The sequence below is a fragment of the Pimephales promelas genome, chromosome 5, assembly GCF_988280905.1.
Source record: "Pimephales promelas chromosome 5, fPimPro1.hap1.1, whole genome shotgun sequence".
NCBI classification, from domain to species: Eukaryota; Metazoa; Chordata; class Actinopteri; order Cypriniformes; family Leuciscidae; genus Pimephales; species Pimephales promelas.
Genome location: NC_142773.1, coordinates 15,169,059 through 15,195,087, shown reverse-complemented (window position 1 = coordinate 15,195,087; position 26,029 = coordinate 15,169,059). Strand labels below are relative to the sequence as shown.

The following is a 26,029-nucleotide window of genomic DNA, read 5'->3' as shown; positions in this document are numbered from 1 at the left end:
AAGTTTAAAAAGTTTTTAGCTCCAGAGAATTAATTCACAAATTCTAAGATCATTTATTATTTATTTATAATTTACAATGAGGTGACTTTCTGTTAGTGTTGATGAAGAAGGACAGAGATATTAGATATTTATTCGCTGATTGTAGAAAACAATGTTGAATGAATGACACATCAGCTGTATGTACAAGGGTATGCACATAAAATAAACAATACTTTAGACTTCCTTTATTACAATTATTTACCGCCTTTTGTCATTCATTTAAAAAAATTACCATATTTGCAGTGTTTCCTTGAGCGAATGAATAGTTTAAAGTATACATTCACAGCATGAGTAAGATCTGATAAACACATAAATAAACAAAAATAATACATTATAGCTATTTAACAATTGGATATAATGACAGTTTCTTTCAAATAAATGCAGTTAACAATTTTACGATCATGAAGAATTGTACCGTCATATAATACAAGCACTTGTGAAATATACACAAATAGCTGCCGTTACTAAGAAATTATGTTGGCAGGCTAAACATGGTCCATTAGTGGTGAACATTAATGCATTTCAGTAACTGTGCATGTCAGTCTTTAGGCTACGTGGGTAATGACACCTTGAGATCTTCCAGTAGGATCCAGTCATTAATCTGGGACCTGAATACGTGTTTAAAAGAGACTATCCACATCACCCATCTCCACCACCACAGTCTTCAACTGAGAATAAAACTCAATGGTCACCTGGCCATTTTCTCTTCCAATACCTGAAATCAGAGATAGAAGGTTGAGTTTAATTTGAGAGTATTTAGTGTTATAGATGTAAAAATGTAACTCCTATCGTCACCCGACCTGAGGCCTTGTATCCTCCAAATGGCACCTCCACAGGTGTGATATTGTAGTTATTGATAAAACAAGTTCCAGCCTGAAGGTTTTCTATAACTCGATGTGCTCTCTTAATATCTCTAGTGAGTCAGAAACAGACAGGAAAAGAAAATATGAGCAAATGGGAAAGCCCCAGTCTAGCTTTAATCACAAATACTACCGTTCAAAAGTTTGGAATTCAGGAAAATCGTTTAGAAAGAAATTAATACTTATTCAGTAAAGACATAAAATTGATCAAATGCAACAGTAAAGACATTTCTGATGTAACAAAAGAGTTCAAAACAGTCTCATTTCCACCAATATGGATCAACGATTTTGATGACATCACTCTGCACTTCAGCTTCTCATCAGACTTTCTGTCTCTAGAATCTAAAGAGTCTCGCCCCCTACATTATAAATATAGACGCTAGACTGCGGCTGGAATCAGGCACTTGTTCACACATGTTGGCACATAGTGCACGATATAGAGGATAGACAACGTTTCAGGTGTAAATATGAAGAGTTCAGATGCAAAAGCCTCTAAATGTCATTTGAAATTTTCTTCTAAAATTACCTTTTTTATCAAGCTTGTATATTTAAGTTTAGTAATTTCACTTAAATGACAATTAACAGGTAATCTTCATTGCCATTTAAGTGAAATTACTGAACTTAAATATACAAGCTTGATAAAAATTATCATTTTAGAAGAAAATTTCAAATGGCACTTAGAGGCTTTTGCATCTGAACTCTTCATATGCTTTCAATTGGGGCGAATGAATTCTGGTTTCACATTAGTGTTACGAACCGCTTCAGGACGCACTTGGCAGAGACACGACAGAGTCAGCGCAGACCTGAAAATAAATCGCAACCATTTGAGTGCTACACAGAATGCTATTTGAAAGCATATGGGTGAGATTAGGAGGAGAAACGGTTAGATTTGGTGGAAAATGCGGCTTTACAGAGCTCAACGGCTCAGGCTGAGCTGTCATATAAACTAAACACTATTGGCAATTTTTAAAAAGGGGAGGAGCTGTTCGATATGCCCCACCCTGTCTTTCTGTTTCAGTGGACACACTGAATAATGCTATGAAATGGCCTTTAAAATGGAAAACATTTTAAAACGTATTTTTACTCTATATTGGATCAACTAAATGCAACTTTCGTAACAAAAATAATCATACCGACCCCAAATGTTTGAACGGTAGTGTATAAAACTAACTTTCACTTTACTTAGTAAAGACCCCTGCAGCCAGACCCAGAGAGCTGTCATTGGCTCTCCGAAGAACCTCGTCCTCAGTGTCGAAGGACAGTACTGACATCACAGGCCCAAAGATTTCCTCTTTGACACACGTCATGTCATCCGTGCAGCCATCTGCAAACAAGACGTGAACGAACACACTAAACGGACTGAGTTGAGGAAGTGAACAGAATGAGAAATAAACCAAACACATGACCTGAAAACATCAGCTGCTAACTCACCGAGCACACATGGTGTCATGTAGTATCCATCTTTTAGTTTAGGATCCGTTGGGATGAAGGGCTCCCCTCCACAGAGCACTCTGGCTCCCTGTCAAGAAAAAGCTCCTATTTTACTAAGCCATATAATATAGTAAACACTACAATCATGCCACTAAATGAATATTTTCTACTAAACAAGTAGCTAAATAAGCTTTACCTCTTTCTTGGCTTGGTTCACATATCCCAGCACCTTCTCCAGGTGTGGTTTGCTGACCAGGGCTCCCATACGGGTTTCCTCCGACAGAGGGTCTCCTATCAGGATGGCTTTAGTTCTCCTGACCACCTCTTTTAAGAACTGAGGAACAATTGAGCTTTGCACAAAGACTCTGGTTCCATTACTGCACACCTACACGAGGGGAGTAAAACAAACAAATATTAAGGAATGGGGTAATACATGTTCGCATGTTTATGAAGATCTTAAAGAGTGCATTTATGGATGCGGTCTTTTTATTCAGCAAGGATGATTTAGGTTGATCAAAAATTACAGTAAATACGTTTATAATGTTACAAAAGGTTTCTAATTCAAATAAATGATTTTTTAAAAAACTTTCTATTCATTAAATAATCCTGAAAAAAAAAATGCATCATTGGTTTTCACAAAAATATTAAGCAGCAACTGTTTTCAACATTGAGAATAAAATGTTTCTTGAGCATCATATCATCATATTAGCAACGTGGCATCATGACTTTTGTGTAAACATACACGCCACTTGACTTGAAAGTGGCGTGTATGTTTACGCAAAAGTCATGATGCCACGTTGCTAATAAAGTTAATAAATTGCTAAGTTATCTATACGCATTTTGAGCTATCCGCGTCTATGCGTGTGTGTCTATGCCGTTAAATGTCCGAGCAAAACGAAGCAAAATGTAGATCTACATCTGGGGAGTGATTTTTTTTCCTTGGATGGTAGGGGAAGACTCATAAATGGTATTAACCCCAGTGACGGGTAGGTTTAGGGACGGAGTTGGGGTCGATCATATATTTATATATACAGTAATGTAACGTTAAATCAACGGTGTTCATAAACACGCTGAAAAAGCGATTATGCGTGTTGATAGCACGCCAAAAATGAAAATACGAATTGCTGTGTCATACATACACCATTATATGAGATCAGTCTGTATATTAGAATGATTTCTGAAGGATCATGTGACAATAATGCTAAAAATTCAGCTTTGCATCACAGGAATAAATTACATGTTAAAATATATTAAAATAGAAAACAGTTATTTTCAATTGAAATAATATTTTACAATATTACTGTTTTTTTTATCAAATAAATGAAGCTTTGGCGAGCATAAAATACTTTTTAACGTTATTTTCTGTTTTTCGTCTGCCTTTTTTATGTCTAATTTATAATATATTTATTATATATAACTTATTTTAAAGTGAACACATTTTTAATCAGACAACTTAAAATATTGTGTAAACTAAAATACTGTATAAAGCAATACTATTGTAAAAATTATATGTTATAATGATGTCTAAAGCAATATTGCAGTTGGTCTATATCAGCTTGGCTGTGATCATCTGTGACAGGTAGATGAGAAGAAGCTTATTACTGGCCGGACAAGGCTAACTCTCGAAAAATATATTTTACAGATGCCAAAACGTTGTATGATCATACTTTGACTTGACCTTTCAATACAGTACCTGGCCTTGAGACAGGAAGTTGGCCATGAGTGCTCCTCTAACGGCGTTTTCTAGATCAGAGTCCTCAAAGATGATCACTGGAGATTTACCTCCAAGCTCCAGTGTCACTGGTTTGACCCCTCGGGATGCCATTTCCATTATCTGTTGGGACAAAACATGCATTTAAACACAGGTTTAAGTGCATTACTACTACTATTAGTAAACTTCACAATAGACTGTGTAGTGTCTATATTATACCAGACTGATTTTGATAATGCAATAGTAACTGTTGAAATGAACTAAGATTAATGAATGCTGTAGAAGTTCTTTCTTAGTTCATGTAGTGAACTAATGAATCCTTCCTGTAAAGCAGGGTTGTCAAACTCACAAGTTCTGTCGAGTTTAGCCTCAACCCTAATTAAACACACCTAAACAAGTTTTAAAAACTGCAGGTGTGTGTGTTGAAGCAGGGTTGGAACGAAACTCAGTAGGGCTGTGGCCCTCCAGGAACTGAGTTTGACACTTGTGCTGTAAAGTGTTACTGATATTAGAGAGAAATCAGAGAGGTTTCTGTCTCTTCCTCGACATTCCAGGCCACCAAAAAATCCAAGATCCGAGAAGTCATGAAGGTGTCGTGAAACTAATCAAGCACTTTAATCCAAGTCTTGAGAGGAGATGCGATCTCTTTATTTGATGAACAGATTTAATTTAGTCTAACTCTTTTTATTGATTCTTTTCAACAATGTTATTGATACAAGATATTCTGTTTATCTTGTGCTCTTTGTTTATTAATAAATCATGGGTGAGGGAAAAGAGCAACAAGGATCAAATACTCTGTTGCGGATAACAAGAAAAGACTAATCCATTGCATTGTTTTTTTTATAGTATAGTTTGACGATAAAGATAATGTTTTAAAAATCATCCGAAATGTGAAAGAACAGAGTCTAGACCATAACAGTCGTTGCAATCAAAATGATTTTTCCCCCAGCAGATAAATAATTACCAACACTGACAGCCAATCAGAATCCAGCCAACTATAAAGAGCTCTTGCACTGCAGTAGACGACAGAACTGCAGTGTGGTTTTTGGTAACTGGTTACCTAGACTGTCAAATAAAAGACAGAAATGTGTGTTTCGAAGATTAACAAAAGCCGACATTAAACCAAGGTAAACCTCTGTGACAGTCAGCTACTGTATTATTACCGCTGGAGTCCTCTTACTTTCTTTCCCGTGGGCACACTTCCCGTGAAGGAGATCTTAGCCACAGCCGGGTGATGGCACAGGAGAGAACCCGTCTCTTCTCCTCCCTGCACCACATTGAACAGTCCCTCGGGAGCTCCGGCCTGTGAATAAATCTCAGCCAGCAGCACTGCAGTCGCGGGGGTCACCGGAGACGGCTTGAACACCATGGAGTTGCCTACAATTGAACCGTAACATCAGGCTGTAAATGAGACTGTTAAGATAATAATTTCAAGCACAGATCAAGAGCGAAAGAGGTGGGTATTAAACTAATACAGCTCAGTAGCCTTCAACACAAATGACAGCTTCACTTTTTTATATCTAGTGTGAATAACAGCGGAGACTAAGGTAGATTAAAGTCAAACATTTGGTTTTAAAATACATCCAAATCTAGAGGGTTTGCTCATGAAGTCGGAATGAAATGGACATTCGCCCTATGCTCTAATTTTGAACAATTCATGCATACATTTCACTTTTAAAAATTGGCCTAGATTTGTGCTAGATAACTAGATTTTCGGGTGAAACGACAGACATCGTTCGTAATGCATGTCAAACTTCTCCCATAATTTAATCCTTTCTTACATACAACAGCAAGCTCACATTAAATCCAACAACTGAGGGATAAACCCAAGTCCCTGCACTCTGTTTCACTCCGAAAAGTTCTGTATATTGCGTTGCAACTTTAGGCAAGCTTTAACTGATTGTCTAAACTGAGGCCAGGTACCAACAGAGCTGATATATGTGTTTTCAAGTAGGGAATGAGCAATATATTGGTAGTTACAGTGGGGCAAAAAAGACAAAAAGACAGAAGAGCTTCGTTAAGAGAGGTCTCTGAGATCCAGAAATCTTGCTGGTTTGTGGGTGACCAAATACTTATTTTCCACCATAATTTACAAAAATTTACAAAATTACAGACCTCTCTCATTATTCTAAGTAGGAGAACTTGCACAATATCTGCTGTATCTGCCAATATCAGTGTTGTAGTCGAGATCAGCTCACTCGAGTCCGAGTCGAGACCGAGACCATAGAGGGTCGAGTCCGAGCCGAGACCATAGAGGGTCAAGTCCGAGTCGAGCCCGAGACCAAGAGAATCGAGTCCGAGTCGAGACCGAGACCAAAGAGAGTCGAGTCCGAGACCAAGAGAATCGAGTCCGAGTCGAGACCGAGACCAAAGAGAGTCGAGTCCGAGTATCGAGTCCGAGACCAAGAGAATCGAGTCCGAGTCGAGACTGAGACCAAAGAGAGTCGAGTCCGAGACCAAGGAAATCGAGTCCGAGTCGAGACTGAGACCAAAGAGAGTCGAGTCCGAGACCAAGAGAATCGAGTCCGAGTCGAGACCGAGACCAAAGAGAGTCGAGTCCGAGTCGAGACCAAAGAGAGTCGAGTCCTAGTCGAGCCCGAGACCAAGAGAATCGAGTCCGAGTCGAGACTGAGACCAAAGAGAGTCGAGTCCGAGACCAAGGAAATCGAGTCCGAGTCGAGACTGAGACCAAAGAGAGTCGAGTCCGAGACCAAGAGAATCGAGTCCGAGTCGAGACCGAGACCAAAGAGAGTCGAGTCCGAGTATCGAGTCGAGACCAAAGAGAGTCGAGTCCGAGTCGAGCCCGAGACCAAGAGAATCGAGTCCGAGTCGAGACCAAGACCAAAGAGAGTCGAGTCCGAGACCAAGAGAATCGAGTCCGAGTCGAGACCGAGACCAAAGAGAGTCGAGTCCGAGACCAAGAGAATCGAGTCCGAGTCGAGACCGAGACCAAAGAGAGTCGAGTCCGAGACCAAAGAGAATTGAGTCCGAGTCGAGACCAAAGACAGTCAAGTCCGAGTCGAGTCCGAGATCAAAGAGAGTCGAGTCGTGTCCGAGTTGAGACCGAGACCAAAGACAGTCGAGTCAAGTCCGAGTCGAGACCGAGACCAAGAGAATCGAGTCCGAGTCGAGACCGAGACCAAAGAGAGTCGAGTCCGAGACCAAAGAGAATTGAGTCCGAGTCGAGACCGAGACCAAAGACAGTCAAGTCCGAGTCGAGTCCGAGATCAAAGAGAGTCGAGTCGTGTCCGAGTTGAGACCGAGACCAAAGACAGTCGAGTCAAGTCCGAGTCGAGACCGAGACCAAAGAGAGTCGAGACCGAGACCAAAGAGAGTCGAGTCCGAGTCGAGACCGAGACCAAAGAGAGTCAAGTCCGAGTCGAGACCGAGACCAAAGAGAGTCGAGTCCGAGTCGAGACCAAAAAAAATTGAGTCCGAGTCGTGACAGAGACCAAAGAGAGTCGAGTCCAAGTCGAAACCGAGACCAAAAAAAGTTGAGTCTGAGTCAAGACGGAGACCAAAGAGAGTCGAGTCGAGACTGAGACCAAAGAGAGTCGAGTCCGAGTCGAGACCAGAGAGAGTCGAGTCGAGACCAGAGAGGTTGCATAACCTAAGGTTGGGTCTCAAACCAGACTTAAAGATATCTTCAAGAATATGTAAAATATTTGGTGGTAACAATAAAATTGGCACCATACTCTAACAGTAAACCAAATATACCATTGAATCATGTACACTGAAATGGTAAAAAGGCCACATAGTGGTGTAAAGGTAATTTTATTATACAGTAATTATGACTTACACTAATTACAATCAGTAAGTGCTCCTTCACATAACATCACTGCACACAAATTCTGTGTGGCTCTTATATGCAAACTAAATTATGCATAATAAGGCAGATATTTTCGATACATAGTTGAGCCAGAGGCTCCACATCACATCTGACCTGGGTCCTGCTGCATTTGCGCACTGCGAACGTTATAGTCTCAAGTCATGCGCACAAGAAAGTCAGCAATCATTGGACGTTTCAATCAAACAACAATTTAAAGAAATATTAACGTACAGCAATAATCATGACATATTTTGAATGGGACTCGAGTGGACTCGGGAATAAGTCCGAGTACGAGTCAATTACGAGTCAAAATGCATACGAGTCCATGACAAGACCGAGACCATTAAAATATGGTACCGAGTCTCGAGTACACAAGACTGGCCGATATTACAGATTTTTTTTATCTATTTACTGGTATTGGTTAAATAATTGTGCATCTTTAGCAAATGTAAATCCACTTTAAAACATTTTTTTTTTCATTTCCATTTACCAGATATTGGCCATAATAACATCAACAACAAACTATTATGATGTGTGATTCCATCGAAACTTTGCTAAGCCACACTCATATGACACATACCACAAGCGATGGCAGGGGCAGATTTCCAGGCTGCGATTTGGATGGGATAGTTCCAAGCTCCTATTCCCACACACACCCCCAGCGGCTCCCGACGCGTGTAAGCAAATGAACCTCCTGCTAGCTGAACATGCTGACCTGAGAAAGAACAGCCACTAACCCATCTGTACAATTACAATTATTAATTAATTATATGTACATTACCAGCCAAAAGTTTTCTCATGTTTTTGGACCTATTGGTCATCAAGGATGATCAAAAATACAGTAAAAAAAAATAAATGTAATTTATTCCTGTGATAGAGCCAGATTTTCAGCATCATTACTCCAGTCTTCAGTGTCACGTGATCCTTCAGAAATCATTCAGCGGAGAACGATCAATAACAAACCAACTAACCTGAAAGGACAGTGGCTTGTCCTGCAAAATACTCAAGGCACAGTCTGGCCGAGTCCACATCTAAACGTGCTTCAGTGATGGTCTTGCCATTGTTGACTACCTCTATCTCAGCTATCTCCTCTCTTCTCTTCTATTCTCGACAACAGAAATAACTGAAAAGATCAGACTCGGCACTTCTTGAATCAATGCAGCATTATTATGTAATGCCTTAGGATGTTGGATCAGTGTATTCCGGTCTACCTCGATGAGTCTGGCCGCCTCTAGCATGACTCTGGCTCTTTCCATGCCAGCCAGTTTACTCCACACTGTGAAAGCAGCACTGGCGCTCCTGACAGCTGCATCAACCTCTGTGGCTCCACAAGCTTGCAGCTGGCAAAGGACACGACCTGGGATACATCCATCAAGACACGACAAGATCAGAGAAGGTAATGTTTTTAATCATAGAACATGCAGTATAAAAAAAAAATCAATGCACAGGCATGATAGCCAATGTGACTGTGAAGATCATGTGATGGTCTGGGTCAAAGTCTGATTGGTCAATGCCTTGAGTGGGGTTAAATGAAGAAATTTAGTTTTGTAGTTAGGTTACCTGTTGCAGGCTCATATACTGGTTCGGATTTGGCTTTCCCATTTTTGAGATTGACTCGGCCACCACACCAGAAGTTGAGTGGCTCTTTGATATGGAGGGTTCCTGAGGATATGCTCCTGGTCCCGGTGGTGGAGTAAAGGGCCCCACGGAGACCAGGGGTCAAGAGAGAGCTCAACAGGGCCATCTTCATCTCCCTAACACTGAACTTTGACCCCCTGGACGAGTGTCAACAAACGAGTTTTTTTTTTCTCCAGATATTGCACCAAAACAGCGTTAAACAAATTAGAAGATCTATAAATTATAAACAGCCATCAAAACTTTGTAAAACTTTGTATTTGTAAGTTAAGTTTATGACTGTTTTATCGTAGTAAAAGTCTGTAAAAGTCGATGGCAACAACATCAGCTCTCCGTTTAAATGGAGCCTTACACAGAGCAAGCGTTATGTTAAGGCTTGAAAACAAAAACACGAGTAAGCAGCAAAGGTTCAAAGCACTGACGTTCACTTACCTTCCGCATCTGATCCCTGATCGGATTCTGATCTGCTGTAGATTTCGGACCAGTCCAGCCATGGTCGATATTTAGGGCGGGGCTTATGCGCGAGAACGATTTCCATTGGTTTGTTCTAGATTATGTCATTGTCATGTGACGTTTTCGGAGATCAAAATCAAAGAAAGTTTAAAATATTGCATAAAATATATCTTCTCCAAATTTTTGGAGGCTCTACTCATTTTGTGAATTTATATCATTGTGAAATAGATCTAAAATCATCCATTCTTTTAATCTGAAAAATGTAATACATAAGATAAATCATTCCAATATCGTCATTTTCTTATTATTTTTATATTTTTCTAATTTTCTATACAACAAACCCTTTCTTCAGTTTTGGCTTACTATGTGAGGGGAAATTCGGTTTTCTTTTGTAAATTATCTTTTAATTTGTAGGACGTTTATTTGAACTTACTTACAGACAGGCAGATTTACATACAGATGGCTGATTAATGCATAAAAATGATCCTTATGAAAAATAAAGGAAATTAAAAATACACGTCTAAACTAAACGAAGAAGGGAAACAGCTTGCAAACGCAAAGTAAGCATTATTTTCTTTGTGAGAGGAGCACTAAAGTGAGTGGGACAGTAAAAGAGGAGGAGCGCGACTCGAGCACCGTGTGTGTGTGTATTATTAGAATAGCGACATACACACACACTGGGCTCTCCACTCACTGCAAGCATGGCTGGCGATTCTGAAACACATCTTCAGGACAGAGAGGAGGAGAACGGCCACACCATCCGACAGCCTTTTCTCATCGGTGTGTCTGGAGGCACCGCCAGTGGAAAGGTTTGAGCTTTAGAGGATTTATCAGTAAAACCGTACAGACTCCCGCTAATATCATGTCGGTTAACGGGGGTTTTCTATGACGCCGGTAACGTTACTTCCATCGACCGCGTGGCTTTAGGCAATTCTCACAATGGGATAACGTTATATAACAAAACACATTGTAAATACGGCATTTGGGGATTTTAAAACGTATTCACGTCTTATAGGTCAAAATCTATACACTATTTTGTCATTCGGCAATTTAGTCTTTCATTAGTGGAAACGGTGAGTAAATTTCTAAACCGCGAATTTATAGCAGCTAACTGAAACTAAACGACGGCCCAATAAGTTGTCCCGTTATGACGTGTCCAGATTTCGTGTTTATCATCATAATGAATGCCGATAATGTAATGTTTAGCTCCACGTGGCGTAATTCATTTTGAATTATCACATTTTATGTAGTCGTGTATTTGTCTACGAGCCACCTTGAATGTCTAAATCAGATGTTGACGTTTGCTACGTGTTTATTTCTAGCCAGACGCCTTTTAAGTCGCTGTTATAAAAGAAAAAAGTGCCACTTCCTCCTCGTAGGCGACCGAAAGTTGCGGGAACGTGACGTCATAATAGCGTAGGATGTTTACATTGTCCCAGTGACCCCGTTTTAGCAACACGTCATTAATCTTCCGCTGACCTTCATGTGTAGGAAATGTAACTCCACTGCGAAAGAATTACAGCTGAACTTCAGAAATGTCTCTTTAACCATGTTACTTGCAGTCAAAGTGTGGTTTGTCCACACTTTCTGCTGCCTTGTGTTCGCTGACCAGTGTCAGTGTGTGAGGGACTACACGTATCTCACCTGATTACAAATAATGCCTGGCACACATTCTAACTGTACAGTTGGCCGATGGATAAACCCAGGCCATGCTTCCCTGCTGGATTTCCTTACATGGGAGATCTGACCCACCCCCACACAGTTCATAGCACATGTCTGCAGAGACGCCAACTCTTCTTTATCTACAGTTCAAGTTAAAGGGAAAGATCACTCAGATATGGACATGGGGTCGCCATTTACTCGCATTTATGTTGTGCAGAACATAACAAGAATTTTTTAAGAATGTTGGTAGCCACTTCTGGTGTTCACTGACATGACCATTTTCATTTATTGGTGAACTATCCCTTTAACTATCCATGTAAAGCCTGACGTATGAAATGGAATGATTTTTTGAACATTTATACACTATATTAAAATAAAAAGGATCATATTTGATACATATGGTTGCCTATATTTCTATGGCAAAATAGCTTCTAATAAAGTCAATGAAATCTTTATTACAGTTAAGAATACTAACATATAAAATGCATATAAATATCAGTCATCGCTATATATTTCAAAATAATGCCGTAGTAAGATGATATTGAAATGCTCTGTAGTTTTTGTTGTGTAGGCTAAACATACAATACAATGATGATTGAGAGTTTAATAAACAACAAAAAAAGATTTTGATGTTAAGTAAACCCGAGTTGCTTCAGTCTGGTAATTGTTTATCTTGAAATATTGTTACTAACAATGTCAAATTTATTCTTATGTTTACTTTATAAAAGTCACCAAAACTTGAAGGTGGACATTTTCAGAATCATACTAAAATATATATTTTACTAACTAAAAACTAATAAACCCATCAATCAGATGACAGAATGTACATTGTGTACAACATGTTCTTTGGTGAAGTTTTGATCGTGTTGATAATTTAGAGGCCTCGATTATGTTACAGTTGGCTTTATATGGTTAATAATACAAAAAACGGTGGCTTGTTTGGCACTTACTAAGTCCTGTGTCCTGTCTTCAGTCTTCAGTATGTGAGAAGATCATGGAGCTGTTGGGCCAGAATAAAATTGACCGTCATCAGCGGCAGGTGGTCATCCTCAGTCAAGACAGCTTTTACATGGAGCTCACGCCTGAACAGAAGGCCAAAGCACTCAAGGGCCAGTTTAACTTCGATCACCCAGGTACTTTAAGGTCTGAGGGTTGTTCAAGGAGCCCTTTTTTTCTGAGGGACGCAGAGAAACCCCTTAAAGGCCCTGAAAATACGAGCATTTTAATGAATCCGAAAGTTTACGCCAGAACCACTTAACACACGATTTACACCAAAATTTTGTCTGCTCGTGTTTCATGAAAGAGACCCAGTGAGTTTATATCTCGCAATTCCGACTTCTTTTCTCCGAATTGGGAGTTTATATCTCACAATTCTGACTTTACAACATGCAATTGGTACTTTATATCAAGCATTTCTGACTTTATCTCCCAATTCCATGTTAAAATATCAGATTTGTGAGAATAGCTGATGTGTGATTTTTGACTGGTTATAGTCAGGTAAACAACACGTAACAGCGTTACATTACTGTTTGTTCCTCTGGCCTGAACGCAAACCATTCTGCTGGAAAAGGGGTACAGGTCTTTTTTTTAAAAACATTTTTTTTATTTGATCTAAAGGATTTAAAAGATGTGTCATGCGGACTACTTCTTTTAAGGATCAAAATTGTGTTGTCTCTTTGACTAGCTTCTAATTGAATGGAGAATAATCTGTTCGTCACTGTTTCCATAATGCTTAGATGCTTTCGACAATGAGCTCATCATGAAGACTCTGCGTGACATCATTCAGGGGACCACTGTGCAGATCCCAGTTTATGACTTTGTTACCCATTCCAGGTCAGTGCCGCTCTCTCTGTCGTTTCTGGGTGCTGTTTTTGGCGTTGTGATATCACTGCTGAATGACGTGTTCTCCCAACAGGAAGGATGAGTTTGTGACCGTGTATCCGGCGGATGTTGTTCTCTTTGAGGGGATTCTCATGTTCTACTCACAAGAGATTCGAGATCTGTTCCAAATGAAGCTGTTTGTGGACACGGACCCAGACACGCGCCTCTCGCGAAGAGGTAGAGGCATTGTGTGTTCAATAATTTGTTTTTCTAGTGTGTGTGTGTATTTTTTTATATATATATATATATATAGGGCTGTGAAACGATTATCCAAAATAAAAGTTTGTCTTTACATAATATGTGTGTGTTGTGTGTAATTATTTTGTAGATATAAATACACACACACATGCATGTATATATTTAATAAATATTTGCATATATATACTTTATAAATATTTACACAAAATTAATATCATACATAAATATAAATATTTCATATATTAATAACACATTTTTCTTAAATATATACATGCATATGTGTATTTATATATACAAAATAATAAAACACACATATATTATGTAAACACAAACTTTTATTTTGGATGCGATTAATCGTTTCACAGCCCTAATATTTATATATATATATATATATATATATATATATATATATATATGAAGAGTTCAGATGCTAAAGCCTCTAAGTGCCATTTGAAATTTTCTTCTAAAATCACAATTTTTATCAAGCTTGTATATTTAAGTTCAGCCATTTAAGTGAAATTACTGAAATTAAATATACAAGCTTGATAAAAATGATCATTTTAGAAGAAAATTTCAAATGGCATTTAGAGGCTTTTGCATCTGAACTCTTCATAATATATATAAACACACATACACACTCACACACACATACACACAGTCAAAAGTATTTTTTCCCCAACATTGATCTATTTTTAAGTATATAATTGAATGAGTACCTTTGATTTGTAAATTATGTGATTTGCTTGTTAAAAAGGTGACATTATGTAATGAATAAAGGATTTTTAGGCTGTACTTCCGGCTATAATATCTGTGTTGAGGTAAAATTACTGTGAATGTTTAGTGAGATCACCCAGCGGTGTCCCTTAGCATTAGTTATGTAGACTAGCACAGACTAATGATGCATATTTTCATGTTTCACTCAGTGTTGCGGGACATCAGTGAGAGAGGCAGAGAGTTGGAGCAGGTTCTGAACCAGTACATCACCTTTGTGAAGCCGGCCTTTGAGGAGTTCTGTCTTCCTGTGAGTATCTTCGTAAACGCTGCGCTGATCACATATATATTAACTTGATACTTTCCACCGGCTTTCTCTATTCTTAATGCCCTAAATTATCTTTAACATTTATTTTTTGCAGACCAAAAAGTATGCGGACGTCATCATCCCTCGAGGAGCAGATAATCTCGGTAGGATAATAAGAGCAAGTTTACCTTTTTGATACACTATTATGGAGAGAGATTTAACTTGACGTGCTTGTATTGCATTTCTCTAGTGGCTATCAATCTGATCGTGCACCATATTCAAGATTTCCTGAACGGAGGATTCATCAAACGACAGAACGGTTTACAGAACGGCCACGGGACACCCAGACAAAGAAGGACGTCCGAGTCAAGTAGACCTCACTGACCTCGCTGTGACCCTTCCCTCCATTGAGGAGAGGGCAGAACTGAATAATTCACAGTGGCATCCCGTTGAGAATAAGGGGATGCAGGAGCTGAAATGCCTTTGTTATTGTTACTATTATTTACATTTGAAATGTTGTTGTGGATAATTGTTTGCTTATAGTTTTTTAGAGGGTTTTGATGGTGCTGTATGTTTTTGGAAGATTTGATTACACACTCGACCTGTCCTATCAGTGTCTATGCTTTCTCAGCTACTCAGAAAATAAATGAATAGTATTGAATGTTTCGTAGAGACAACATTGATCACAGTGCTGTTAGCACACATACTTGAAGTCAGAGCTCAGGTTGGGTGGGTTGTTCCATCTACAAAGAAAAAAAAACCCCTATTACCTCATATCTGAGGCCCTTTTATGCGTGTGAGTGAAGAGATGTGTTTTTCGTAAGGATGCCATTATGGTACATGTCATTTAGTTTTTTTATTTTTGTAATTTGTAGCTTTCTCGTTGAATCTCAATGTTGTTTCATGGTTCATATAATTGTAGTCTTTTGTACATATAACATGACCTAATTTGTCATGTTTTGCCTACTACATTTGGTGTTACCAGAAAATGTTTTACCTACAGTATCTCAGTGTGCATGGAGAGTTAGGTTTTATGTCAATTATACCAGTAATTATACCTGATTCGATGTAAAACCAAATGAAAATCAGGGATTACAGTCAGGTATGTTGGTCTTTGTAACAAAGAAATACCTCAAATACTTTTATCGTTAACACCAAGAGATTGATTAACAGAATTTTACTTCAGTAACCCTGTGCACACTGCTTCAATGAGCTTGTGTTTCCTTTCCCCTTCATGCCTTTGTGCCACGGTTTTTTGTTTTTCTAGGAATAATTCACCAGATAAATTATTTATATCTGGTTTTGTTGACGAATAACCCACTATGGTGTGGTGGAATAAAATAATAAAACTATAAAAACTCTCTTTGGTTCTTTGTACACCTCTTTTCCATCGTTTCATAGATGTAATACCACACATGTCCGCTAGGCGGAGCATCTGTCGTGGCATCTGTCGCAGTCTTTATGCGCATTTGGATGACGTCGAGCAACAGAGGCGTGGCTCAATATGGGGGTAAGTATGTGAAAGCTGTGCATACTTACCTTTGATAGAAAGCCAGTGAATTGTTGCTCCCCTAACTACTTTTTTTGTCTATGTAGAAATTTGGGTTGCAGTTTAAAGCGACTTTGGAGAATGTAACAAACGTAAGGCCGGAGGGGGATGATTTCCGCTGGTATTTAAAGGTAAAGTGTTCATGTCGCTGCTAGTATGCAGCATTGTGACAGGCTGCCAGTCAAACAGTGTATTTAGTTGCTCACTGTTTTAATGGAAGTGGAGAAATAACTAACTTTTCAGCGTATATAACAACATGACATATTTAGAATCATTCGTAAATGTGATGAATACTGATAATTCTTAATAGTGTTCAAGTTGTCAGTGGCCATGTGTTTAATGACGTAATTTAAAGGGATAGTTGACCCAAAATATTAAATTGTCATCATTTACTCACCCTTAAATTTGTCCCAAACCTGTATGAATTTCATTCTTCTGCTGTAAACAAAAGAAGATATTTGAAGAATGTCGGTAACCAAACAGTTGAATTGACCCATCGTTGGTATGTAACATTTTTACTGTGGAAGTCAATGGGGAAAATCAACTGTTTAGTTACCCATATTCTTCTGTGTTCAGCAGGTTTGGAACATTTTTATTTTTGAGCGAACTATCCCTTTAATAACTGACTCCTGTCTTTGCAGCTGAAGTGTGGGAATTGTGGTGAGGTGTCGGATAAATGGCAGTACATCACCTTACTGGTAGGTGGCAAAGTGTGGGAAATATAATGAATAACTGATTTGCATAATCTTTCAGCATTGTTAACATGCTTTTGCCCAAAGCAACTTTAAAAATGAGAAGGAGGAGTCAGCAATATTAGCAGTCAATCCTGGGATTACAATGATATGTTCCTTTTCAATATTTTGTGGAATACTGCATTGAAACATGAAAGTTATTCATTGCCATTTATTGATTTATTTCCTTTCTGTGGAAAAATGCATAAAATATAATAGATAAGTGATGATACTGTGATAAGTGTTACTATGCAGGGACGACATGAAATAGTTCTCTCAAAATTAAACTTTTGTCATCATGTACTCATCCTCATGTGGTTCTAAACACGTATGATTAAAAAAAGCGTATTTTTGTGACTTTGTATGAAAAATTGCTGTGGAATGTTTAATAAATGGCTTTAGTACAAATAAATCAAGGTCTGTATTGTGATCACTGGCCCTTTCCTCCCTTCAGGACAGCATGCCACTGAAAGGAGGACGAGGGAGTGCTAGCATGGTGCAGAAGTGCAAACTCTGTTCTCGAGAAAACTCAATAGGTAACCAACCTTCTAGTTAGTAAATGTGCTGAAAATATTCTTCCAAATGGGCCAAATCTTCAGATAAGTTGCACCATAATATCATCTTTATTGTTGTTTCTGCATTTTTGGTTGCGCTTATTGGACTTGACTGGATGTCTTGCCGTTTCCAGATATCATGAAGGACACAATTACACCTTACAATGTAAGTTAGGCAGATTACATTTATTTTGAGGATTGTTTGTTACTTCAAAAGCCACATTGTACCAAGTTAAGGATGCAATTGTATATGAATATTTACCGTTGCATATGTTCATGTATTTTTTGCTCAGTCATGCTGATACATGTATTTTCTCTCCTGTAGGCAGAAGACAGTGAAAGGTTTAAGACAATGGTGCAGTTCGAGTGTCGAGGGCTGGAACCTGTCGATTTTCAACCTCAAGTGAGATATTCCAAATATTTAAGTAGGGTGTATATACACTGCCCGACCAAAAAGGGGTTGCTGTTTGGATTTCAACTGGCAAATGCTTAAGTCAATGATTGGATCATTATTGCACTGATTATGATGTTTCTAGCATTTAACGTTTGGCAACAGTTATTCTAACCATAATTGATGGAGTGCTAAACAAAAATGGCCATATTTCCAGATGACAATGTTAAGATTCATCAGGCTCAAATTGTGAAAGAATAGTTGGGAGAGACATGAAGAACCATTTACAGTACACGCATGAATCCTTATTGGACTGTCAATACAAGATCTTGACCAAACATTGATGATCTCTTGATGGAAATAACATCGTAATATTTATTTCCATCTAGAGGTGCATCCTTTTTTGGGGGGACCCCAATAGGTTGGGGTCATTTAAGAAAAAAAAAATTAACACTTTCATTCAGAAATATGCATTAAATTCATTAAAAGTGACAGTAAAGACATTTACAAAAGAGGAGTTTAAATAAATCCTGTTCTTTTGATCATTTTATTCATCAAAGAATCTTGATAAAAATATCATGGTTTTTCAACATTTATGAGAATACTAAAAATAATAAGAAATGTTTCTTGAGAAGCAAATCATCATATCAGAATGATTTCTGATGGATCATTGAAGACTGGAGTAATGATGCTGAAAATTCAGCTTTACCATCACAGGAATAAATTGCATATTAAAATATTAAAAACTACTATTTAAAAGTAGTAATAATATTTTAAATAAACGCAGCCTTGCTGAGCTAAAAGGACTTCTTTCAAAAACATGTACAAAGACTCCTTTGAATGATACCCTACATGATTATAGAAATAGTCAAATGGTCTTCAGAAGCTTTAGCCTAATCTGAATAAAATGCATAAACATTCATCTTGTTGCTTTGCAGGCTGGTTTTGCTGCTAGTGGAGCAGAAACCTCCTCTCAGTTCCCTGAAATCAATCTGCAAGAGAAGGCAAGAACTGTCATTTCACAACTTTGTTCAGTTCATTCAGGAGGTCACAACAATCTTTTAACATGTTTCAGGACTGGACAGACTATGACGAGAAAGCCAGTGAGTCTGTGGGGATCTACGAGGTCACACATCAATTCATCAAGTGCTGATAAATAAAGAAGCCAGATTTAAAAAAACAACAACTGACTGGTTATTAATAGAAGATTTAAATTTACTACACCACACTCTTGATTGGTATTTGGTAGCTGGTAACAGAACACTTTTTTATGCACGATATTGGCAGTATATTGTTGGAATAAGAATTAAAGTATGGTATTATAGTTGTTGCTTGTCTGCATGCATGTGGAAAGTACATTTACATTTCCGTTTATAAAAAGTAAAAAGCCAGCAAACTATTTTTTTAAATTGAAATTATAAAATTGGTAAAATTATCCAAAAAAGGAGAAGAACCTAGCTTTTAGCCTTACTTGCTAAACTCACCTGCATTTACTTGTAACGGTGCATACAGACAAACCAAAAACCGCAAGTTGCTTGTATAACTTCTGTGATACGTTTCTTAGTACAGCTTGCATGATGTTTTATTTTTACAGGCTTGCATGTTTACACGGTCAACAACGGCTCAAACGTGCTGCGTAATGAGAATGAACCTCATTGGTTCTTGCTGAAGCTCAAACGTGCTGAATAACACGAGAATGAACCTCATTGGTTCTCGCTCATCAAGCGAACATGCTTGAGCTTCCGTTGGTTTACCAATTACCACAACTGAGTTGATCAATTTTCTATTTCATTTGTGTAGCTGTCAATGGAGGGACAGAAAGCTCTAAGCTTTCATCAAAATATTTTTGAATCAAATAAAACAAATATGAAATAAAAGTTGTGTTCCAAACATGAATGAAAGTCGAGGGGGTGAGCGATTAATGACAGAATTTTGAATTTCGTGTGAACTAACCCTGTAAAGTCAGTGTGATTGTAAATCACTGCTAGTGTTGTAGAAATATTTTTTACCAAGGTAAGATGAAAGTGCAATTTTAATTAGTTCAGTGACATTATTTAGCTGGATTTATAAATTGTTTAACCACCAATTTCTGTCTATTAAAGGAGTAGTTCACTTTTAAAAAAAAACGTTTACTGATAATTTACTCACCCCCATGTCGTTCAAGATATCCATGTCATTCTTTCTTCAGTCAAAAATAAATTAAGGTTTTTTTATGAAAACATTCCAGGATTTTCTCCATATAATGGACTTCAATGGGAACCAAATGGTTCAAGGTCTAAATGAGAGTTTTAGTGCAGCTTCAAAGGGCTTTAAATGACACCAGACGATGAATAAGTGTCTCATCTAGTGAAACGATCGCTCATTTAAAAAATAAATAACAAAGTTTTAGTTTTATAAGCACAAATGCTCGCCTTGCTCGGTTCTGTGATGAGCGTTCGTAACTCTCCTGTTCAAACTCGTTCATCAAAATTAACAAATCTTTTTTCGAGTCATGACTCGAAGGGTCTTAGATAAGACCCTTATTCATCATCTGGTGTCGTTTAAAGCCCTTTGAAGCTGCACTGAAACTCATTTGGACCTTGATCCGTTTGGTTCCCATTGAAGTCCATTATATGGAGAAAATCCTGAAATATTTTTTATCAAAAACCTTATTTTCTTTTCGACTGAAGAAAGAAAGACATGGACATCTTGGATGACATGGGGGTGAAAACAAAAAAAAATAGTTTTTTGTTTCTGCTGAGGCAGCGTGGAACTCCCAACCATTTCCAGATATATGAACTTATTAACGCTTTCAGCTTATCCACTGTTGTCAAAGAAACCCCGTACACGCTCAGTGGCCACAGCAACCTCGGCAGAAGACCAAACTGAAAGCACCCGAGTTTTAGTTTGCTTACATAGGCTCATGCCTTTTTGCATGTGTTTCTTCTCACTCTCACTGGTGGCAATTTTTAAAGCATGTATGAGTTCGAAAAACTGGTATTGTTAACATGAAATATTGCACAATGCACCTTTAATAAACCCTTTTTGAGTTATTTACTGTCTGCTATTCCTCCGGTTCGTCCTTCACCCTCATACCAGAAAGAAGTACTGATCAATGCCGAGGCCCTTGTCTCTTCTCCCTCAAGCATTTAATTTTCTCTTGATGAACCTTCAAACCCCTGACCGTTGTCACCTTGCTCCAGCCACAGACACAAACTTGGAGTTCAATAACTTTACTTACTGCAGATCTTGAACTAGCCTTACTCTCCATAGTCATATCCGTTTCCATTCCTAAGTTGTTAACCATTTTGTCCAACATTGAGTCATCTTCTGCCCCCTGCTTTCACAGACTCTAGGGGTATTTTTCTCTTTAATTTCTCAGAAGCCTTGGGCGGGTGTCTCCAGCATCCTGTAAACACGGAGCTGGATACTGCCGACAAGGGTAGCTAACCCTTACCAGCCCCATTGGGGTCTCTTTCCTCCTGTCTGATTTGTACTCGGCTTAAGATAAGCCCAAACTAAGACGTAGCCTATAAAATATATATTTTTTAAAAGGGCCTCATTGATTAATTTTGCCTGGGGCCCCCATCAGTGTTCGGCTCTGATTGGGGCCTGCTACTGTCACCACTCACCGGATTTACAAATGCACATCTTGCTTGTTGCACGCCCTTATGTGTGCGTGCAACAAGCAAGATATTTTCTGTTGAAATAACAAGATATTATGTTGAAATAATATTAATATTAATAATAATAATAATAATAAGTCTTTAAGAATATTTAGTTGAATGCTGAATGTTGTGCTTGTTCAATTTAAGAAAATGAAAACTGTAATTGTGTTAATTAAAATAATTGAATATTAAATATTAAATTGAGCTGAAGCATGGAAGCTTATCCTTGTGCTGGGTTGGATTAATGTGGTCCGTTCTTGTTCTTTACTGATTGGGTGATAACAGTTCAAATTGATTGGCTTTGGAAAAGACAGGGTGGAGATCATTATCATTTAACACTACACGTCTTGTGACGCGTTATGAGACACGTCATTGGGGACACTGTCTGTGCCCCGTAAAAAGTGTCGTTACATGAGCATATAGGGCGTAGTTTTTTGCACCTTTTAGCGTTCCATAGGACCTTTCACATATCATGATTTTTGCGCGCTCAAGTTTGTTGTTTCAAATGCGTGCGGCAAGCGGCCGGGCGACGCGCTCATTTTTTCCAGGCGGAGCGAGATGAAAACACCTCAACTTTTTAGAATGCCACAAGTGCACCGCAGGTAATATGACAAGAACTAACCAATCAGTTTCACCTTTTCGTAACAACGCCTAATTTTACTATTACTAATAAAATATAAGCTAATGTGCATTGTAAATGCACATCTTGTTTTGACTTATTTCACCCTTTAAATCATTTTTATAAAAAAGAATATGTGATGTTTATCTTTTTAAAAAGCCTTTTTTGCCAACTTTGTTTTAATTTTACTCTATGGCTGCGTTCGAAATCACATACTTCCCTTGTATGGGAAAAGAGTAGGCGAGCGAAAAGTATGTACAAATCATAAAAGAGTAGGCGAGAATTACCTAGGTGACGTACTAATTATCACGAGATTCAGATGTACATAAACCTATAGTGCGTTCGAATATGCCTATATTCCTATATTTGGGCGAAAACAGTACGTGAAAAAAGCAGTACGTTCGAAACGACAGTATTCATAAAAGAGTAGGCGAGAGTACAACTCGGCTTGACACGGCACTGCTCGGTTCGCTTTAGCTCGGTTGCTTTTCCACTGCAGTTAGTACCGCTTTAAAGTGGGTGGGATTATAGACTGATCGATAACAGCGGTGGCTGTTACTGGCTATTTAAATCTAGCGGGTTTGGTTTCTTGTGTCGATGTCTATTGGTCGCAAATACAATGGTACTGTCTGACCAATCAGTGATCTGCAGTGTTTCACGTCACATTTAGTACCAGTACGGTATGCTTGGAACCTCAACAGACCAGGTACCATTTAAAGCGAGCTGTACCGTATCGGATGCTGGCAGAGCCGATGGGGAAATGACCTGAGCCCTGAACGGGGTACCAATCACTTTAGGGACATAGCCATGTCTAGGCTTTAAAATGACCTTGGAGTCATTTGGTCCGAACTCGAGACACGCAGCGCTGACAGACAGCGTGTGAAGGTCTCCCACGCGTTTAACTGATAACAGTGCAATCAGAAAAACGGTTTTAAGTGAAAGGTATTTCAAATCCACGGAATGAAGCGGTTCGAAGGGAGGGACTTTCATAGCTTCGAGAACTATAGAAAGATCCCAATAGGAACCTATGGGGGGCGCAGAGGGTTCATCCTTCTGGCTCCTCTGAGGAAGCGGATGACCAGCTTGTTTTGACCCAGCGACTGGCCATGCAGGGGTTCAGCGAATGCCGCGATGGCCGCCACGTAAACTTTGAGCGTGGATGGGGACCTGCCCTTATCCAGCAGCTCTTGTAAAAACACGAGCAGCGACGACACCCCACATTTCCGTTGGTCCAGATCTCTGTCGGTGCACCATTACAGACCTGTATGAAAATACAGACCATTTAGACGTGTAGAGCCTTCTCGTGGAAGGAGCTCTAGCGTGTATGATAGTGTTTATCACTCCTTCTGTCAAAGCGACGGGTAGTCGTCGATCACCCACGCATGCAGCACCCAGCGCTGTGGATGGGAATGCCAGATTGTGCCACAAGCTTGAGAGAGGAGATCTGCTCTGACTGGAATGGGCCACAGGGCTGTCAGTGACAACTGCGTAAGCTCTGGGAACCAAGTCTGATTCTCCCAGCGTGGGGCTATGAGGAGCACAAAGTGGTGTGTTTCTCTGATCCTCTGTATTACCTGTGGCAATAGCGAGACAGGAGGGAAGGCGTAAAGGCGGTTGGGAAGGGAGGGAGGACAGGAGGGAAGGCGGTTGGGCCAGTCCTGGGGCCAGCGCGTCCTCGCTTTTTGAGAAAAATACTGGACAGTAAGAGTTTTCCTCTGACGCAAAGAGGTCTATCTCTGCTCTGCCGAATATTCGCCATAACTTCTGGACTGTTTGACCTTCTCTGGAGTCTGGACAGTCTGTCTAGGCCGTCGTTCAGGTGGCCGAGCACATGCGTCGCTCTCAGCGAGCGCAGATGGCACTGGGACCAACTCATTATGCGTCCTGTCAAACGGAAGAGGTTCCTAGATCTGACTCTGCCCTGACGGTTTAGATAGGATACCACAATCCTGCTGTCCGAGCGGACCAGGACGTGGTGACCCTGAATGATCGGGAGGAACCACGTGAGCACGTACTTGACCGCTATCATTTCCAGACAATTTATGTGAAGGAGCTTTTGCTGAGCTGACCAAAGGCCAAAGGCCAGTGAGCCCTCGCAGACCGCGCCCCAACCCGTGTTGGACGCTTCTGTCGAGAAGACTTTTCGGCGAGATACAGCTCCCATAGTCACTCCCCGCTGATACCATTCGGTCACTGTCCAGGGCTGCAGAGCTGAGACACAGGTCTGAGTCACTCTAATCGGCTGGCGGCCTGTGGCCCAAGCCCGGCGAGTCACACGGGTGTTTAGCCAATGTTGAAGCGGGCGCATGCACAGTAAACCCAGCTGGAGTACTGCTGCAGCTGAGACCATATAACCCAACATTCTCTGAAAAGTTTTCAGAGATGTGAGGCTGTTCAGATGAAAAGAGGCGGCTAGTCGCTGAACACGGCGTGTGCGCTGTGTTGATAAGGGAGCCGTCATGGCCACTGAGTCTAGCTCTATTCCAAGGAAGGAAATCGCCTAACTGGGCTGTAGAGAGCTCTTTGTTCAATTGACAGAAAGGCCCAAACTGTTTAGATGATTGAGGAGAACTGTCCTGTGAGAAAGAAGCTCCGTGTGTGATTGTGCCAAAATCAGCCAGCTAGTCCAAATAGCTCAGTATTCGCAAGCCCTGACTCCGCAGGGGTGCGAGCACCGCATCCATGCACTTCGTGAAGGTACAGGGTGATAAGGATAGACCAAACGGGAGGATGGTGTATTGATAAACCTGGGTGTCGAAGGCAAATCTCAACAATGGCCTGTGACAGGGATTTATCTGAATCTGAAAGTAGGCATCTTTCAGATCAAGAGAAATAAACCAGTCCCCCTGGCGCACATGCGCAAGAAGTTTCTTGACTGTAAGCATTTTGTCTTTTCGCAAGTACTTTGTTAAAAAATCTGAGATCTAAAATCGGTCTGAGGCTGCCGTCTTTCTTGGGGACAAGAAAATAAAGAGAAGGCGCTTAGAGAAGGCGGCACTCTCTCAATGGCCCTTTTGCACAAAAGGTTTGCTATTTCTGAACGAAACATACTGGCTGCTTCCGTGTTCACAGTAGTTTCGAGCCGCGCTCGGAAGCGAGGAGGGTGGCGATCGAACTGTAGCAAATAGCCTCGTTTTATCGTGCTTAACACCCACTTGGATATCCCCGGGATAGCTTCCCACGCTTTGAAGCGTAACGCTAGGGGGTGGATGGCCAAATCGCCCTGATTGCCGCACGCAGTGAGCTGAGCAGTGTGTGTGAGCGTGCTTAATGTGCTTATGCATGACGGCTCGCAGACAGCCAGCGCTGGTTGTTCTGTGAGTGACTTCCTGATTGTGGCATATTCATGAGCACGTTTATTGACTCGAGCGGGCTGCGCCCACTTTATGAGAGTGGACTCTGAGAGAGACACGGGAAGTGTGGTGCTTGTGTGTAGGGGTGAACACTGTTTTGTGGGCACATTTTCTACACATAAGGCATGTTTGCTCTTTAAGAGATTTCTCTGGGCCGCCGTGAAAACGCCGTTTGGGTGCAGGCAAGCGGGTAGAATGACCAGCTTGTTGGCTGCTGAATACACCGCTGCAGTAACCTGAGAGGAAGGGACTGACAGGGGGCGAAGCTTTGACGGTGGTCCGGCCTTGGCAGGACTGAGCCGTCGTTTTCTCAGCGTGGCTAGGAGGACTTCGGATGTTCGGGTTTCAGCGCAATCTTAGGCCGAGGCCCCTGGGTGGCCATGCACTTCCCCAGGGCTTGAGCTGCAGATTTCGTGGCGCGAAGAGAGAGATTCGTTGCGCTACTTAAATCCGTGACAGCTTCCGGAT

At 40.0% G+C, this 26,029-nt stretch overlaps 3 protein-coding genes across 3 annotated transcripts; 2 read left to right on the top strand and 1 right to left on the bottom strand.

Moving 5' to 3' along the window:
• Window positions 1-114: 114 nt before the first annotated feature.
• On the bottom strand, window positions 115-10,086 carry aldh9a1b (aldehyde dehydrogenase 9 family, member A1b). Its single transcript, XM_039661215.2, has 12 exons — window positions 9,938-10,086; window positions 9,431-9,645; window positions 9,082-9,227; window positions 8,842-8,971; window positions 8,451-8,585; window positions 5,222-5,418; window positions 4,024-4,164; window positions 2,527-2,715; window positions 2,331-2,418; window positions 2,082-2,223; window positions 840-952; window positions 115-754 (listed from the first exon to the last, which is right to left on the bottom strand). Exons 1-12 carry the CDS (start codon window positions 9,997-9,999, stop codon window positions 660-662), a joined length of 1,653 nt encoding a protein of 550 aa, XP_039517149.2. The 5' UTR covers window positions 10,000-10,086; the 3' UTR covers window positions 115-659.
• A 518-nt stretch (window positions 10,087-10,604) lies between these two features.
• Window positions 10,605-15,378, top strand: uck2b (uridine-cytidine kinase 2b). The gene is made up of 7 exons (XM_039661217.2): window positions 10,605-10,767; window positions 12,594-12,753; window positions 13,357-13,453; window positions 13,536-13,678; window positions 14,623-14,720; window positions 14,833-14,881; window positions 14,968-15,378. The coding sequence occupies exons 1-7, from the start codon at window positions 10,660-10,662 to the stop codon at window positions 15,099-15,101; spliced, it is 789 nt and encodes a 262-aa protein (XP_039517151.1). The 5' UTR covers window positions 10,605-10,659; the 3' UTR covers window positions 15,102-15,378.
• Window positions 15,379-16,106: 728 nt separating this feature from the next.
• czib (CXXC motif containing zinc binding protein) lies at window positions 16,107-19,128 on the top strand. Its single transcript, XM_039661211.2, has 8 exons — window positions 16,107-16,227; window positions 16,314-16,397; window positions 16,908-16,964; window positions 17,452-17,533; window positions 17,686-17,717; window positions 17,877-17,954; window positions 18,881-18,946; window positions 19,018-19,128. The coding sequence occupies exons 1-8, from the start codon at window positions 16,222-16,224 to the stop codon at window positions 19,093-19,095; spliced, it is 483 nt and encodes a 160-aa protein (XP_039517145.1). The 5' UTR covers window positions 16,107-16,221; the 3' UTR covers window positions 19,096-19,128.
• Window positions 19,129-26,029: the final 6,901 nt, after the last annotated feature.